Here is a 12,808-nt window from a genome sequence, read left to right as displayed (position 1 = left end):
GAAAGAAACTGGAATGAAAGAGCAAGACTTCAGCCAGGCAGAAACAGGGGGGAGGTTGGAACAGGGCATGTGAAGCTAATTTTCTGTATCCCAACAGCAACCTAAAACAGAATATGTCACTATCGTTACAAAAAAAAAAACCTGTAATAAACTTGAGGAAATGTTTTAGAGCAAGACAGACTTGAGAGGCATTGTAATAAAACTGTTCCCCAAGCAGCAGCTGACCAAACCGCAGCAACAAAAATAACCTGTCTGCTCATTGATTTAGTGTGCGTTCTGTGAGGTGAGCCAGAGCCATTGTCTACAGGAGCAGCTCAACACCTGTTCAAAGGCGCACTCTGTTATTCTTAAAAATAGACCCTCGCGCTCCTTCACTGCTCTGACACCGGTGTTTATGAGCTGTTTTATATATGCCCTTGGAAAAAAACATGATGGAAAGGAATGCTGCACAGAATCCTGTTCTGATATTATGTGTGTTAATACAAAAAGGAATTAGTGATATCATATTGTTAAGTCCTTCCCTGTAACCTTGACCTTTACCTTGACCTCAACAACCTCGATGCAGTTGTTTTTAAAGGGATAGTTTGGATTTTTTCACGTGGGACTGGGAATACTGACAGAGGAGCTGTAGTGGTATTTGTGCTGCCGACGTTTTCACCACCTCACCCTGACATAAGCTTCTTCATCTTCACGGTGTTTTTAACGGGACAACAGTCCTGTACTGCAAACTCTCCCGTTAGTAAAGGTTGCTCAGTCTTGGGAGTTTGACCTTCTTTCAACTAAAATTGAATAAAATTATACTTGAGAAAGATATATAAGTTGAAATATATCATGGTATAACCAGGAACTAGTGGTTAGCATAGCTTAGCAAAACGCTATGAAGCAGTCTGTCCACATATACAAAACTCCACCAACTATAACCTGTAAAACTCACGACTGTAACATATGAAACTTGTTGACCTGATTTTTAAAAAAAAGTGACATCCTTGAGATTCTGTAGCTCCCTTGAAACGTCATTATGACTCAAGGACCCCAGATTGATGGGGAGTTGCATTTATTTTCGCTTTCTTCTCTTAATAAAAAATTATAATTCCTACACAATGTAGTATGATCCAAGGGTGTAGATAACCTGACTGAAAGTGAGTTTAGTAACTTTATCAGAATCCTTTTACCAGCTAAAAGCATATGTCTTTTATATCAACACCTTATATAAAACAAGATCTGTGTGTTTCCACAGGTTGGGCAGTTAAATTCATGACAAGTAAACTGATCTTCAAGTGTCAAATCGATGGAATGCACTTGAACGTAGCATGTAGAATTGTTTCAAGACGTTTTATGAAGCTGTATTGAAATCAGGTTGAATTGTTTCCTTTTTGAAGAATATCAGCTGCTGCATATAAATATCAGACTCCATCACGCTTGTTGGGATGGAAATTTCTTGTGGCAGACCACTTCAAAGTCTACTCCATACCTGGAAAATTGTTGTCAGAGTGTACATATTTGAGCTGATATGACTTGCATAGAGTTTCAGATGTGTGTGTTGGTCCCTGAAGGAATCTTGCGGTCCTGGTAGCTCCAGCGCTGCTCAGACTCCAGTCAACCGCCTGCAGCCCTGATCAGTGCCAAGAGGAAATGGCTAAGGATTAGGCCTGGAGCTGTTTAAAGCCCTGGGTCTCTGCTTTCAATGCCCATGGTGGAATCATTTCAAATTCTACAACTGCTCCAATGTCACAGCATGCAGCCAAGGTTTTTTTCCTCTGTTTTTTGAAGGGTTTGGTTTGCTTGTTTGCACAAATAATAAAAGCAATGAAAGGAGAAGAAATAAGAAGAGATACAAACCAAGGGAGGTGGTGAACAGAATAAAGAAAAAAAAATATCAAGAAGACAAACAACAATCCAAATCACAGTGAGAAAACATTCAACTCAAAAATGAACAGAACCAGCACTAATTAAATTGATCCCGAGAGGATTGAGTGCACGGTGTGTTGTTTTAATACGGTTATTGTCTCAAAAAAAAGAGCCCATAAAAAATGCATCTGGACTTCTGCATGGTGAATCGATTGAATCACTCTTTCTGATGCTCTCATGAGTTTAATGCTATTCTCTTTGTTAAAGGTAGAAACGATGGCTGATGAAGAAGTCGAGGTCGAGGTGATGCCGTGAGTACCTTCATTACCTCAGTATTATTATTATTCCCATTGTGTTTTCACTGAATTCAACACACAATCTGAACTCTTTCCACTGATTGCTCAAAAAATGTGTCTTTTTTTTCTTTTTTAGGGAGGAAGGTAAGAACAAGTTTGATAGATTTCACTAGTCATTCAAATGCAAAGTGGCACTTTCAAGCCTCCATTTCTTAAAGTAGCTTATCTGATTATGTCTTCCCAGAGGAAGAAACCCAGCAGGAGGAAGAAGGTAAAACCTATTTTTGCATGGCTTCATATGTGTTTACTGTCCTGATTTTTGGGTGTGTCTGTTGCTGTTAAGGCCTTGACACACCAAGCAGACGGCAAAGAACTAGTGGCGAAGAAAATTGACACTAGAACACACCGCAAAGACTGCAGCCGACGACCAACCACCACGTACGTTCTGTGCATGCGTGAGAGGCAATAACTCTCCATGCCAGCAGGTGGCGGTAGTCTGTAATCGTCATTCCAAAAAGGGGATATCGGAAAAGGACGAGGAAGAACACGGATCAATAAACCGCTGTTGGAAACAAGAAGACAATTTTCTCACCGCTCTTGGTCAACACTCGTAACATTGGTACTTCTAATTGAGAATAATGTCTGATAAAAGGTTGAAAACAGCCAATCAGAGAGATTCCTACAACCAACCGCGATGGCTCATGATTCAACATGTGGAATTGGCCAAAAAAAAGGCCAACCGGGGCCGACGGGCAGCGAGGGAGCTGGACACACACCGCAAAAACTAGGGCGACGACCACTCAGCGACGGGCCGACGGTCTCCTTGGTGTGTCAGAGCCTTAAAGGCCATAGCTAAAACTAATTTAACATTAGCTTATCTGAACACTGGAAGTGAAGCCTTTCAAACGTGAACTCACTGTTGTGAACACTGTTGTGTTGAAATGTGTTCAAAACCAAATGTGACCGTGGAATGTTGTATGTTATTAGCTAGCCAGGTTATCTGCTTTCCCTTGTTCCCTACCGTTATGCTAAGCTACGTTAACCCCTGATGTCTGTAGCCTCATATATACAATTGGCCTGCAGACACAAGAGTGGTATCAATATCATTTTATCACATCTGACATGAACAAATGAGAAATAAGTATTGTTTGAAATAGCATACGTTTCCTTTAAGACGGGCTAAATCCTATAATGTATCCATTCAAATAGCCTACACATTGTTTTTGTTAGCTGTTAGCAGCACTGCATGTTATTTTATATAGCCTAGGCTATTAAACCCCATGGGGAAATTTAGGTTCACACTCTGTTATTGACATGCTACTCTCGCACAAAGGCCCAAATATACACATGCACAAACAGCACCTATGAACATGAATTAAAGGAGAGATGCACACAGGGGGCCCTTGGAGGATGGGGATTTAGTACCTTGCTAAAGGGCACCACATCAGTAGGCTATTGAGTAACCAGCAACCAGACCAATTACAGTACTGTAGTCCATACTGGGGACCAGCAACCCTCTGGTTAACAGTCTAAGCCCCCTATACATAGGAGCTGCTGTTTTCTCTTTGTAACCCACATAAAAACTCTGACGACCACTCAGATGCATCTTGTGACCCATTAGAGAGGACAAAACCAGAGGTTGGACACCACAGAAGTAAACTACCAAACTGATTTTGAGCTCATTTAAAATTGCACAAGGATTTTCAATATTTATTGTCAATTGGTCAATAATGATACATTCATTAATTAGATGAATTTAAAATCACCTCCCTCACATTTTGATCAAAATGAATCTCATTACACAAAATAAACAGAAAGCTTTATCAAAGTCTTCCTTTTGATGTGTCATGTGTTGAGTTTTTGCTTTGATTTCTGAAATGTGACGAAGAGCTCCAGGGCTCAGTTTGTGATCCCTGATCATTCACATGTATTTATTTATTTGTTAGCTTTGTTCAGAATGTCTGACACCATTATTGGTTTGAGCACATCCCAAGAGACAAAAATAATCATAGTGTTCAGACTTTGACCAAATCCCAGCCCCGAGCTGTTTGCTACTCTGCTATTGATCCACTAATCCTGATTTCACTCACTCAGACACGGAGGCGGCAGCAGAAGAAGGTTTGTATCACTTGTTTTTGTAAGTAAATGACAGATTGTAATTTTTACTTATTTATTTCATACTGTTGTGTTACATTGTGGGCCAACAATGACAAGAATGTGTTCTCCTTTTGTAGAAGCTGCACCTGAAGTAGAAGGTAATTGTCCTCCTTAAATGTGATTGTACATTCCACTGTAATTCAAACTGTGTTTTATAGAATCTAAAACTAATTCTAGAGAAAAAAGGGAATATATAATGACATGTAATCATAGCCTTCCTGTGCCATCATCAATATTACATACATACCATCTTTATATTCATCACGCACAGACTCAGGGAAAATATAGTTAATATTAATTGTCTTTTCTCTTTTAACTCACATCATCTGAGCCCCATGTATTTACTCAAATCAATATTTTCTCCAGTATTCACTGCTATGTGTGGCTGCCTGCTTAATATTGGATGAAGTTTCCCCAAAAGTCGAAATCCATGTTCCAAAAATGTGACATCTACTCCCAGACAAATTAGTGTTAACTCTGAAGTAAACATCAGCACTCATTGTGTAGCTCTCTATTTTCATTGACACAACATTGACATTTTCCAGCATGGTGACATTTTCTAGACAAGTTTAAACACAGTGTTTCACTCTCTTATGTGATGACAATGTGGCCCATCTCATCACATTCTCTCTGTTTCAAACCACTTCAGAGCCTCCCCCGGCGACAGAAGGTAAATACTTCTATTCTGTTATATTCTATTGTAGCTTCACATAAATGACAGTGTTGTACAAATGTGTGCTCATGTGAATTAAATATAGACATGTTATATATTGCAGAATACTTTTTTGCTGAACCACTATCCTAGGTAGCTGTTTGACGTTGTAGCTAAGACACCACATGAATATTTACTCACTATATTCTTCATTTCTTGCACTGATTATCACTAATGTACCGCCTGCAGAGCCTGAAGAGCCCGCAGAGCCTGAAGAAGGTAATACATTGTCCCTATGTTTAAACCTGCATGCATGGTGTGTCTAAATGACACTATATGAGTCTGGTTTTGCATCCCACCGTGTTTCAAAGTGTTTAGTTGGAGCAACAGGGCCTTCGTGATGAGATATTTGCAGGAAATAGAAATTGCGACTTTCAATCTTTCCAATTCCCTGTGGCAGATGAATTCAGATGGGGGTGTAAATATCTTCCCTATTCAGGTTTGATTACACATTTAGAAATGCTTCGACTATCTGAAAGCAGGCCCAAGCTTCTCATGGCATGAGACTCCTAAAGCACTTACATCAGCCCTGCGTGACAAAAAAACTCTTTAGACTTTTCATTTCTCTTTCTGGCAGGGAGAAAGTTTTTCATATCAAGCAATATATAAAAAAAGATATCTGAAGTGGAGAAGCAAAACAATGAAAGGAATCTATTTGTGTTCTTCCTGCTGACGTGTCCTCATGTCCTTTGTCATAGAGTCTCCAGCTGCAGATGAAGGTATGTAAACGTACTGATGAGGTCTTTTGAGGACATTTGTAGTAGTTTAACATGAAAGCCTTTTTTCAATGTAGAATTACTCTGTATCACACGTGCTCCAAAGACTCTGTACCTGTCACCTTTTGGTCTGAGTTGTTTTTATATTTTCTAGATTTTCAGAATTTAGATTTTCTTGTTTTATTTTGTCTCATTCTTCCCTGGTGTTTGTTTCCCTTGTGTGTTTCCTAGTTCAGTCGTTAGTGTTTCCTGTGTTATTTTGTTATTTCCTTTCCTCCTCATGTGTTCTAGAGTGTTTTTTTATTGTTACATTCTTAAGTTATCTGTGTCATTAGTGTTTCTGGAATTGTTTTTGTACTTCTTGTCCTCAGTGCTTCTGTGTGTTTTCCCTCCAGTCCCTCATTGTCGTCACCTGTGTTTGATTACCTCATGTCTATGGAGTGTTTCTTCCTTCTTGTTGTCAGTTCATTGTCAGTTGTCTATGTTGGATGTCATTGTCAGTTGTCTTGTTTCCAGTTTCTGCCTGTGATTATTTTTTAGTTGGACTCTTTGAGAAGTAAGCCTTGTTTTTGACTTTTGCCTTTTTGTTTATTAAATAGTTTTCTTTTGTTCTGCAATTGGGTCCAGTTTCTATTTTTTCCACAACCATGAGTACCAGCCAAAGTAAATCACATGTTGCTTTTTTTTTTTTTTTTTAAACCCTTCATGTAGAGTTTATTTCAGAACACTTGTTCACATGCTGCTCGTTTTTATGACAAAAACCGTCTTTGATGTCATTATGAAATCACAGCAGACACTGAATCATTTTATTTTTTTCAAACAGCAATCACATTGTAGTCATAATATTGACTTAGTAATATTAGAATCCAGATAGAGTTTCCCCACTGCTTATTATGGGATGTGTTCATTGGTCAGAATGTGTATTGTGTGTTTCTACACTTTGACACATTAGTTATGAGTGTTTTTATACTACAAACTAAACTGTTATGGTTTATATTGTTGTTTGGATGTGAAAGTGAAATGAATACTTTAGGATTTAGAAACATAAGTCATTGTTATACTAACTGTGATTCCACTTTGATCCTTTTTTCTCATCATAGATGACTCTAAACCCAAACCAAAGTATGTTTTTATTTGCCATATTATCTACATTTGATTACACAAACCAATAACAGGTCATCTTATTCTAACTCAGATATGTTGTTACAGGGCGTTTGCTCCACCTATATCAGTGCCAAAGATACCAGACGGAGACAAAGTGGACTTTGATGTAAGTGACAGATGACATTTCAAGCAATATAAAGACAATTTAAATGTAATTTAAAGAAATGGTTCACTTATGATCCTGTAGGGTTCTTATTGCATACTGTGTCTGCAAGTTTGCCTGCATGCATTCAAGTTGTTTTAGAACTTAATTGTGTGTTTTGCTTTCTGGGACCTTCAAATATATTTTTAAGTGTGCCAATATGTGTGTGTGTTTGTGTGTCACTGCAGGACATCCACAGGAAACGTCAGGAGAAGGATCTGACTGAAATGCAGTCTCTGATCGAGGCCCATTTCATCCAGAGGAAGAAGGACGAGGAGGAGCTCATCGCTCTCGTTAACAGGATCGTAAGTCTTCCAGGAAAGAGTGCCAGATGGAGTGATGCACCACCCAATAAACAATTACACTGTGTGTGTGTGTGTGTGTGTGTGTGTGTGTGTGTGGGGGGGGGCATGGATGTGTGCAGGAGAAGCGTCGTGCTGAGAGGGCAGAGCAGCAGAGGACCCGTGCGGAGCTAGAGAAGAAGAGGCTGGCTCGAGTTGCTGTGAGTTCCCTTTCATTTTAATCCAATTTAATTCATAGATAATTCCACATAGATAATACTGAAGTGTCCTATCACAACAGCTCCTCTGTAGCTTTCACATTTCTAGAGTGATAGACGAGTTTACTTGATGTTATTACATTCTAAAAGTGCCTCAATGTCCTGCCTCAATTTCAGCTCTGATGATATAGAGTAAAAACAAATGAAAGCCTTGGTCTTGGTCTTGGTCTCGGTCTCTTGACCACTTTTTGAAGGTCTCTTCTCGAAAGCATTTTTACTCTGTCCTGTCTCGGTCTCAGAGTGGGCGGACTAATGCTTTAAAGAAGGGAAAATTGTAGAGTCCAGTCAAGACCACCACAGATGCTCCTTCCTAAAAGATCAAATCACTTCAGTTCATTTGTAGTCTGGTCTCAGTTAGTGTGGTCCTCACTACAACACTAGTACTTCAATTACACATCAATTATGTCTCAACTTTAACTCAACATATACCAGTGATCAAATATTATTATGGACATATTTCTGGTTTTCATGGCAGATTTTTATGTTTTGTTCATGTTTCCAATTAATTGATATGTAGGAATTGACCTGAGGGCCATGTTGAGGGTTGAGGGTTGAGGGTGGGGGGGGGGGGCTGCATGTGGCCACCAGTTGCCCACCCCTGAGCTAGAGGGAGTTTTTGGGAGTCAGATGGTTGAGACCCAAAAAAAAGGCCAACAAATGAGTGAATATTGAATGTACTCTCACAGGGTGTCACAACAGGACTCCATATATATTAAAGTGTGGCTTCACATCACATCAGGTGGATGAATGATAAGCAAAGTGGTCACTAATGAATGAGCTTTATAAACTTAAAATGATTTTTGCGACCCCTGTGGACAGATGTGTACATCTTATCTCTTTTTGTATCTTGTCCTTTGAATATGTAAAAAAAAAACCTGCTTTCTTTCTTAACAGATAGATACATGACTCTCTGTGAATCCTTTCTGTAGAAAATGTAAACCAATATAAGAAATCCTCAAAGGAGCTTTAAAATGTTTGAATCTGGCAGATTAGTCCTTGTAGCTTGTGTCTGAAATGATTAGACAAAAGCTGAGTGCGTTCACATGGAGCTCATTGGATTTTTCAAACTCTTTTTTTCCTGTAAAGTGATCTGCTTGTAGTTCTAGTAGGCCGATATGTTATTAAAGTGACAGCAGAAAGTCTTTCCCAGATGTCGCCGCCATCGTTGGTTGAGAGAACGGGTGGATGTTTGGTATGTGACCATCTTGTATTGTCGCGCAGGAGGAAAAGGAAAGGAAGGAGCAAGAGGAGGCCCGCAAGAAGCAGGATGACGACGCCAAGAAGAAGAAGGCGCTGACTAACATGACTCACCAGTATGGTGGTGTCCAACAGAGGGTTAGAGATAAATCAAACTATTTAATTCTCACTGGATTAAAAATGGGCCGTCATGACCGCTTCATATTCTGTTTACTATCTTTGATTTATTCTCCAATCCAGCAAGATGGAAGGAGGGGAGCAAAGAAGCAGACGGAGAGAGAGAAGAAAAAGAAGATCCTGGCCGATAGGAGGAAGCCTCTCAACATTGACCATCTCAGTGAGGACAAATTGAAGTATGGCAACTTTTTTTTTTTTTTTACTTACTTCAAAATTCCATTGTTAGGTCATTATAACATATTTACAGTCGGCTGCTGGTGATTTGTTCTTCAATATTTAATTTACAGTCCTTGTATGAGAGTTTGACAGTTTTGACTTTGCCTGAAAGTTTCCTCTTTCTTAAATTCTCCTGGCTTTTGCTTAAAAAGGGAGAAGGCCAATGAGCTGTGGCAGTGGCTGATGACGCTGGAAGCTGAGAAGTTTGACCTCAGCGAGAAACTGAAGAAACAGAAATATGACGTAAGTATCCCACAGTGTTCATCACCACTGGCTCCATTAACATATACAGTATATATACTGTATGTATAAAAAGTCATTTTTCTCTCAAGTTGTATATGCACTTGTAAGCTAACTCCAACTACATACTTATGCCTTCTTTCAAACTGTTGGGAAGGAAATAATTCTGGAAATGAAAAATTTCACAAAAGTCTTAGTTTAAAAAAAGGGAAATTACTCTACTTATGTACTCATCTCTGTGTTAATTGTTCTGACATGTGGAAGTGTTTATTAATGACTCCATTTGTGGTTACATGAGGTTACATATTTAGAAAAATGTAGGCGATACTGAAAATAAAATCACGTGTTATAAAAAACGGGCAATTTAAGGTTGAAAATTGTCCTATTGGTCAATAGAATTAAATGATATGCACATATTTAGCCTCAGATTACCTACAGTATATTTACTGCCCAGACTGATTTACTGCACATAGGCCTGTAATGACTTTGGATTATGCTTAAGAAATGAAAGACATTGCAAGTTGATAGTATACAGCCTGGAGCCATGGAAAGCCTCAGAATATGAAAGTTGAAACGCTACATTCTGTGCTTTTTAAGTACAAGGCTGTCCTGACGGCGCCTATCTAAAATGAGTGTGGCTTGACTTCCAGATCAATGTACTCCAGTCCAGAATCAGTGAGCAGCAGAAGTTGTGAGTAACTGTTAAATGAAGAGTGTGAGCCGCTTGGTTTTTGTGTAGTTTTGCTGCCTGTCTGTAAGGGAGTCACGATCCTGGAGCAGGAGCAGAGCTGGGCGACAGCCACAAACAGAAGGTGAAACTGAGAGTCTGTGTTCTTTAAGAAAGCCTGTAGAAGCTGCCTCGTGGTTGTGTGTCAGCAAGCTTGTTATTATCATCCGGTAGCAAACTGCAGAAAAATGCCCAAAGAGGAGTGGGGTGGGTCGCACTAACAATTTGGTAAATAACAGCGGTTATATAAGAGGTTAGAACAAAAAAAATATACCCCGCTCTAGGACAAAATTTCACATAAAATAAACTGGGAGACATCATCATTTTTATTGTCCACACAAACGTAGGGCTTGAAACGAAAAAAATATTGAACTCAGAATTCCTTCTGGAATGTAAATAAACACAACGTAAGAGATGATGGTGGACAATTAGGAGGAAGTTCAGCTTAATTGTACAGATTAATATGAGAGTGCGGAAAAAATATTCCCATTTAACAGCTTTATGAAAAATGAAAAAACAAAATGTTAAGAAATCACAAAGAAAAATCCACAATATTCAACACGATATTCAGGGAAGATGCCCCTTGTCTCTCCAGAAATTTAGTTCAGCCTTCACACTTGTCAAGTTTAGACACCCATAATTTGATGTGAAGTCAGATTTTGCTGTACCTCACACGTCTCATCCACCTTCTTTTTTTTTTAAAGATTTATTTTTGTGCTTTTTGTGCCTTTAATGGAGAAATAGGACAGTGGATAGAGTTGGAAACCAGGGAAAGAGAGTAGGGAATGACATGCGGGAAGGGAGCCACAGGCCGGCTTGAACCCGGGCCGCCTGCTTGAGACTACAGCCTCTGTACATGGGGCGCACGCCCTAACCACTGCGCCACCAGCGCCCCGTCTCATCCACCTTTAACAGATGCTACAATTTGTAGGCTACAGTAATACTTGGAATTAGCTTAACGATCACCTAATTCAAGAAGATGAGAGGTGAGTTTCTGCAGATGAAACTGTGGACGTCAGGTAAGTATATCTTGTTCTGCCGAGCTCTTCTTATGGACCACAAGGTCCGCTCTTTGACTCCGCTGGTATCTGCCTGTAGTCTGCTGTTGTTCCTGTGTTTAGCATGTCCTCCATGTTTGTCCCCCACAGATCAGTCAGCTCCTGGCTCGCGTTCAAAAACACCAGAGGTAAGAAATAGCCATGTGTGAAACATACCTGAGATCTTCTCAGGATGTCTCAAGTTGTGGCTAACATCAGCACTGAGAGTATCTTTTGTTTATCCTAAAAGCCATTGGAAGTGTTGAGGTGGTGTTGGTGCTCATTTAAAGAGCCTTGGGAAATGTGAAATCAGGTCGTATATTTCAGATGGATTGTAAAAATGCTGCACTGAACCCAAGGCCTTTTAAACTCACATCATCCTACTTATTACAAAGTGGGAACATGTGATGCAATCTCACTGTTTGAATTGTGAGCAAAGATTAACATAGGTACTAAAAGTAGTTTTAACGTGCTGTGGCTGTAAACAAGTAAACTATAAATAGTGATTTTTTACTTGTTTCAGACAGCCATGGAGAGTTGGATGTAGTCGTAGAAAGTCTGCTACTTTTAAGCGTGCATGTAGTATTTTATCATTCTGGTTTAATATGCTGCTTAATATTTTTATTCTCTTTTAACCGATGCAGCAAATCTTCTCCATTCATCCATAACTCATTATCCTTTTTTACATCCTCATCCAGGAAGTGTTAAAACACCGTGTTCTAATAGGCCTTTGAAGTCTTTAAAACAGAGAAGCGAGTGGTGGTTTTCAGGAAACATCCCAAAGCCTCACATTTTTGCTTCTTTTTGAAAAACTGCTTTGTGTTAGACTATCAATACCAGTTTTAAAAAGTAAGCCGATCTGAACCAGCCATCAAGGATATAAAAAAAAAAAAAAATAGATAAAAAAAATGTGTTGTTTTAAGGCAGAACGGATGACGTCAGGATGGTTGGTAAGTGTTATGCTTGTCAAATATACGGCACATTAAACTCAGGCTGTATCAGATCTTATGGTGCAAAAAGAGAACAAAGGCAGAGAATCAAAGGTAAGGATCAGAGGAAACCATCTTCATTTGCCAGCTGTGCTTTGCTCTTTTTCTAATAGCATGATGATCTAGTTTTCGCCCTCTTTGACCCTCTGATCACTCCAGTTCACTCTCTGCTATATCTACTTTCATTTTCTTAATGAATACTACTGTACATAGGGTTGTGGGCATGTCAACTTTAAAATACATTCATTCTAGTAGCTATCTCGTTAAGTTTATTATATTAATTTTCACCACAAATATACTACATGCACACGATGCTTGTTAAGATCACACCTAAGCATGTAAATGAACCTGCAACAATAGACTTCATGAATATTCATTCATGCATGCACACGGCGAGCTGTGTAATGATTTGTTTGTGATTCCGCAGCGCCAAAGGAAGAGGCAAGGCCAAGGGCAGGGTGAGATAGAGGCAGCCCTCTGCAGGAGCTCTTCAAGGAAGCGTCTGGAAATGAGCAGCTGTGTCGACTTTGATGACATTAATGTACTTAGAAATATGACAGCAGAATTACAACAGCTGGCTTTCGACATGCACAATAAAGAGATGTTTTACGCTGTTTGAATATTTTCTCTT

General features: G+C 39.3%; 1 protein-coding gene across 1 annotated transcript; it reads left to right on the top strand.

Annotated features, from left to right (window-relative positions):
* The first annotated feature begins 2,124 nt into the window (after positions 1–2,124).
* LOC109988126 (troponin T, cardiac muscle isoforms) lies at positions 2,125–12,791 on the top strand. Its single transcript, XM_065951616.1, has 16 exons — positions 2,125–2,159; positions 2,363–2,415; positions 4,239–4,262; positions 4,379–4,399; positions 4,951–4,971; positions 5,203–5,232; positions 5,712–5,732; positions 6,830–6,851; positions 6,939–6,999; positions 7,224–7,340; positions 7,460–7,537; positions 8,816–8,929; positions 9,032–9,144; positions 9,337–9,427; positions 11,300–11,337; positions 12,605–12,791. Exons 1-16 carry the CDS (start codon positions 2,125–2,127, stop codon positions 12,642–12,644), a joined length of 879 nt encoding a protein of 292 aa, XP_065807688.1. The 3' UTR covers positions 12,645–12,791.
* Positions 12,792–12,808: the final 17 nt, after the last annotated feature.

This window comes from Labrus bergylta, chromosome 23 (genome assembly GCF_963930695.1).
Source record: "Labrus bergylta chromosome 23, fLabBer1.1, whole genome shotgun sequence".
Lineage (NCBI taxonomy): Eukaryota > Metazoa > Chordata > Actinopteri > Labriformes > Labridae > Labrus > Labrus bergylta.
Note: the sequence above shows the minus strand (reverse complement) of the source record. Positions and strands in the feature narration are given on the sequence as shown.

What these genes read in the sequence shown, in the direction of transcription:
- LOC109988126 (XM_065951616.1), top strand. Translation starts at nt 2,125, where the DNA reads ATGGCTGATGAAGAAGTCGAGGTCGAGGTGATGCC. An exon ending in GACTCTAAACCCAAACCAAA is followed by an intron (nt 6,852 to 6,938) that starts GTATGTTTTTAT and finishes ATGTTGTTACAG; the next exon opens with GGCGTTTGCTCCACCTATAT. An exon ending in ATGGTGGTGTCCAACAGAGG is followed by an intron (nt 8,930 to 9,031) that starts GTTAGAGATAAA and finishes TCTCCAATCCAG; the next exon opens with CAAGATGGAAGGAGGGGAGC.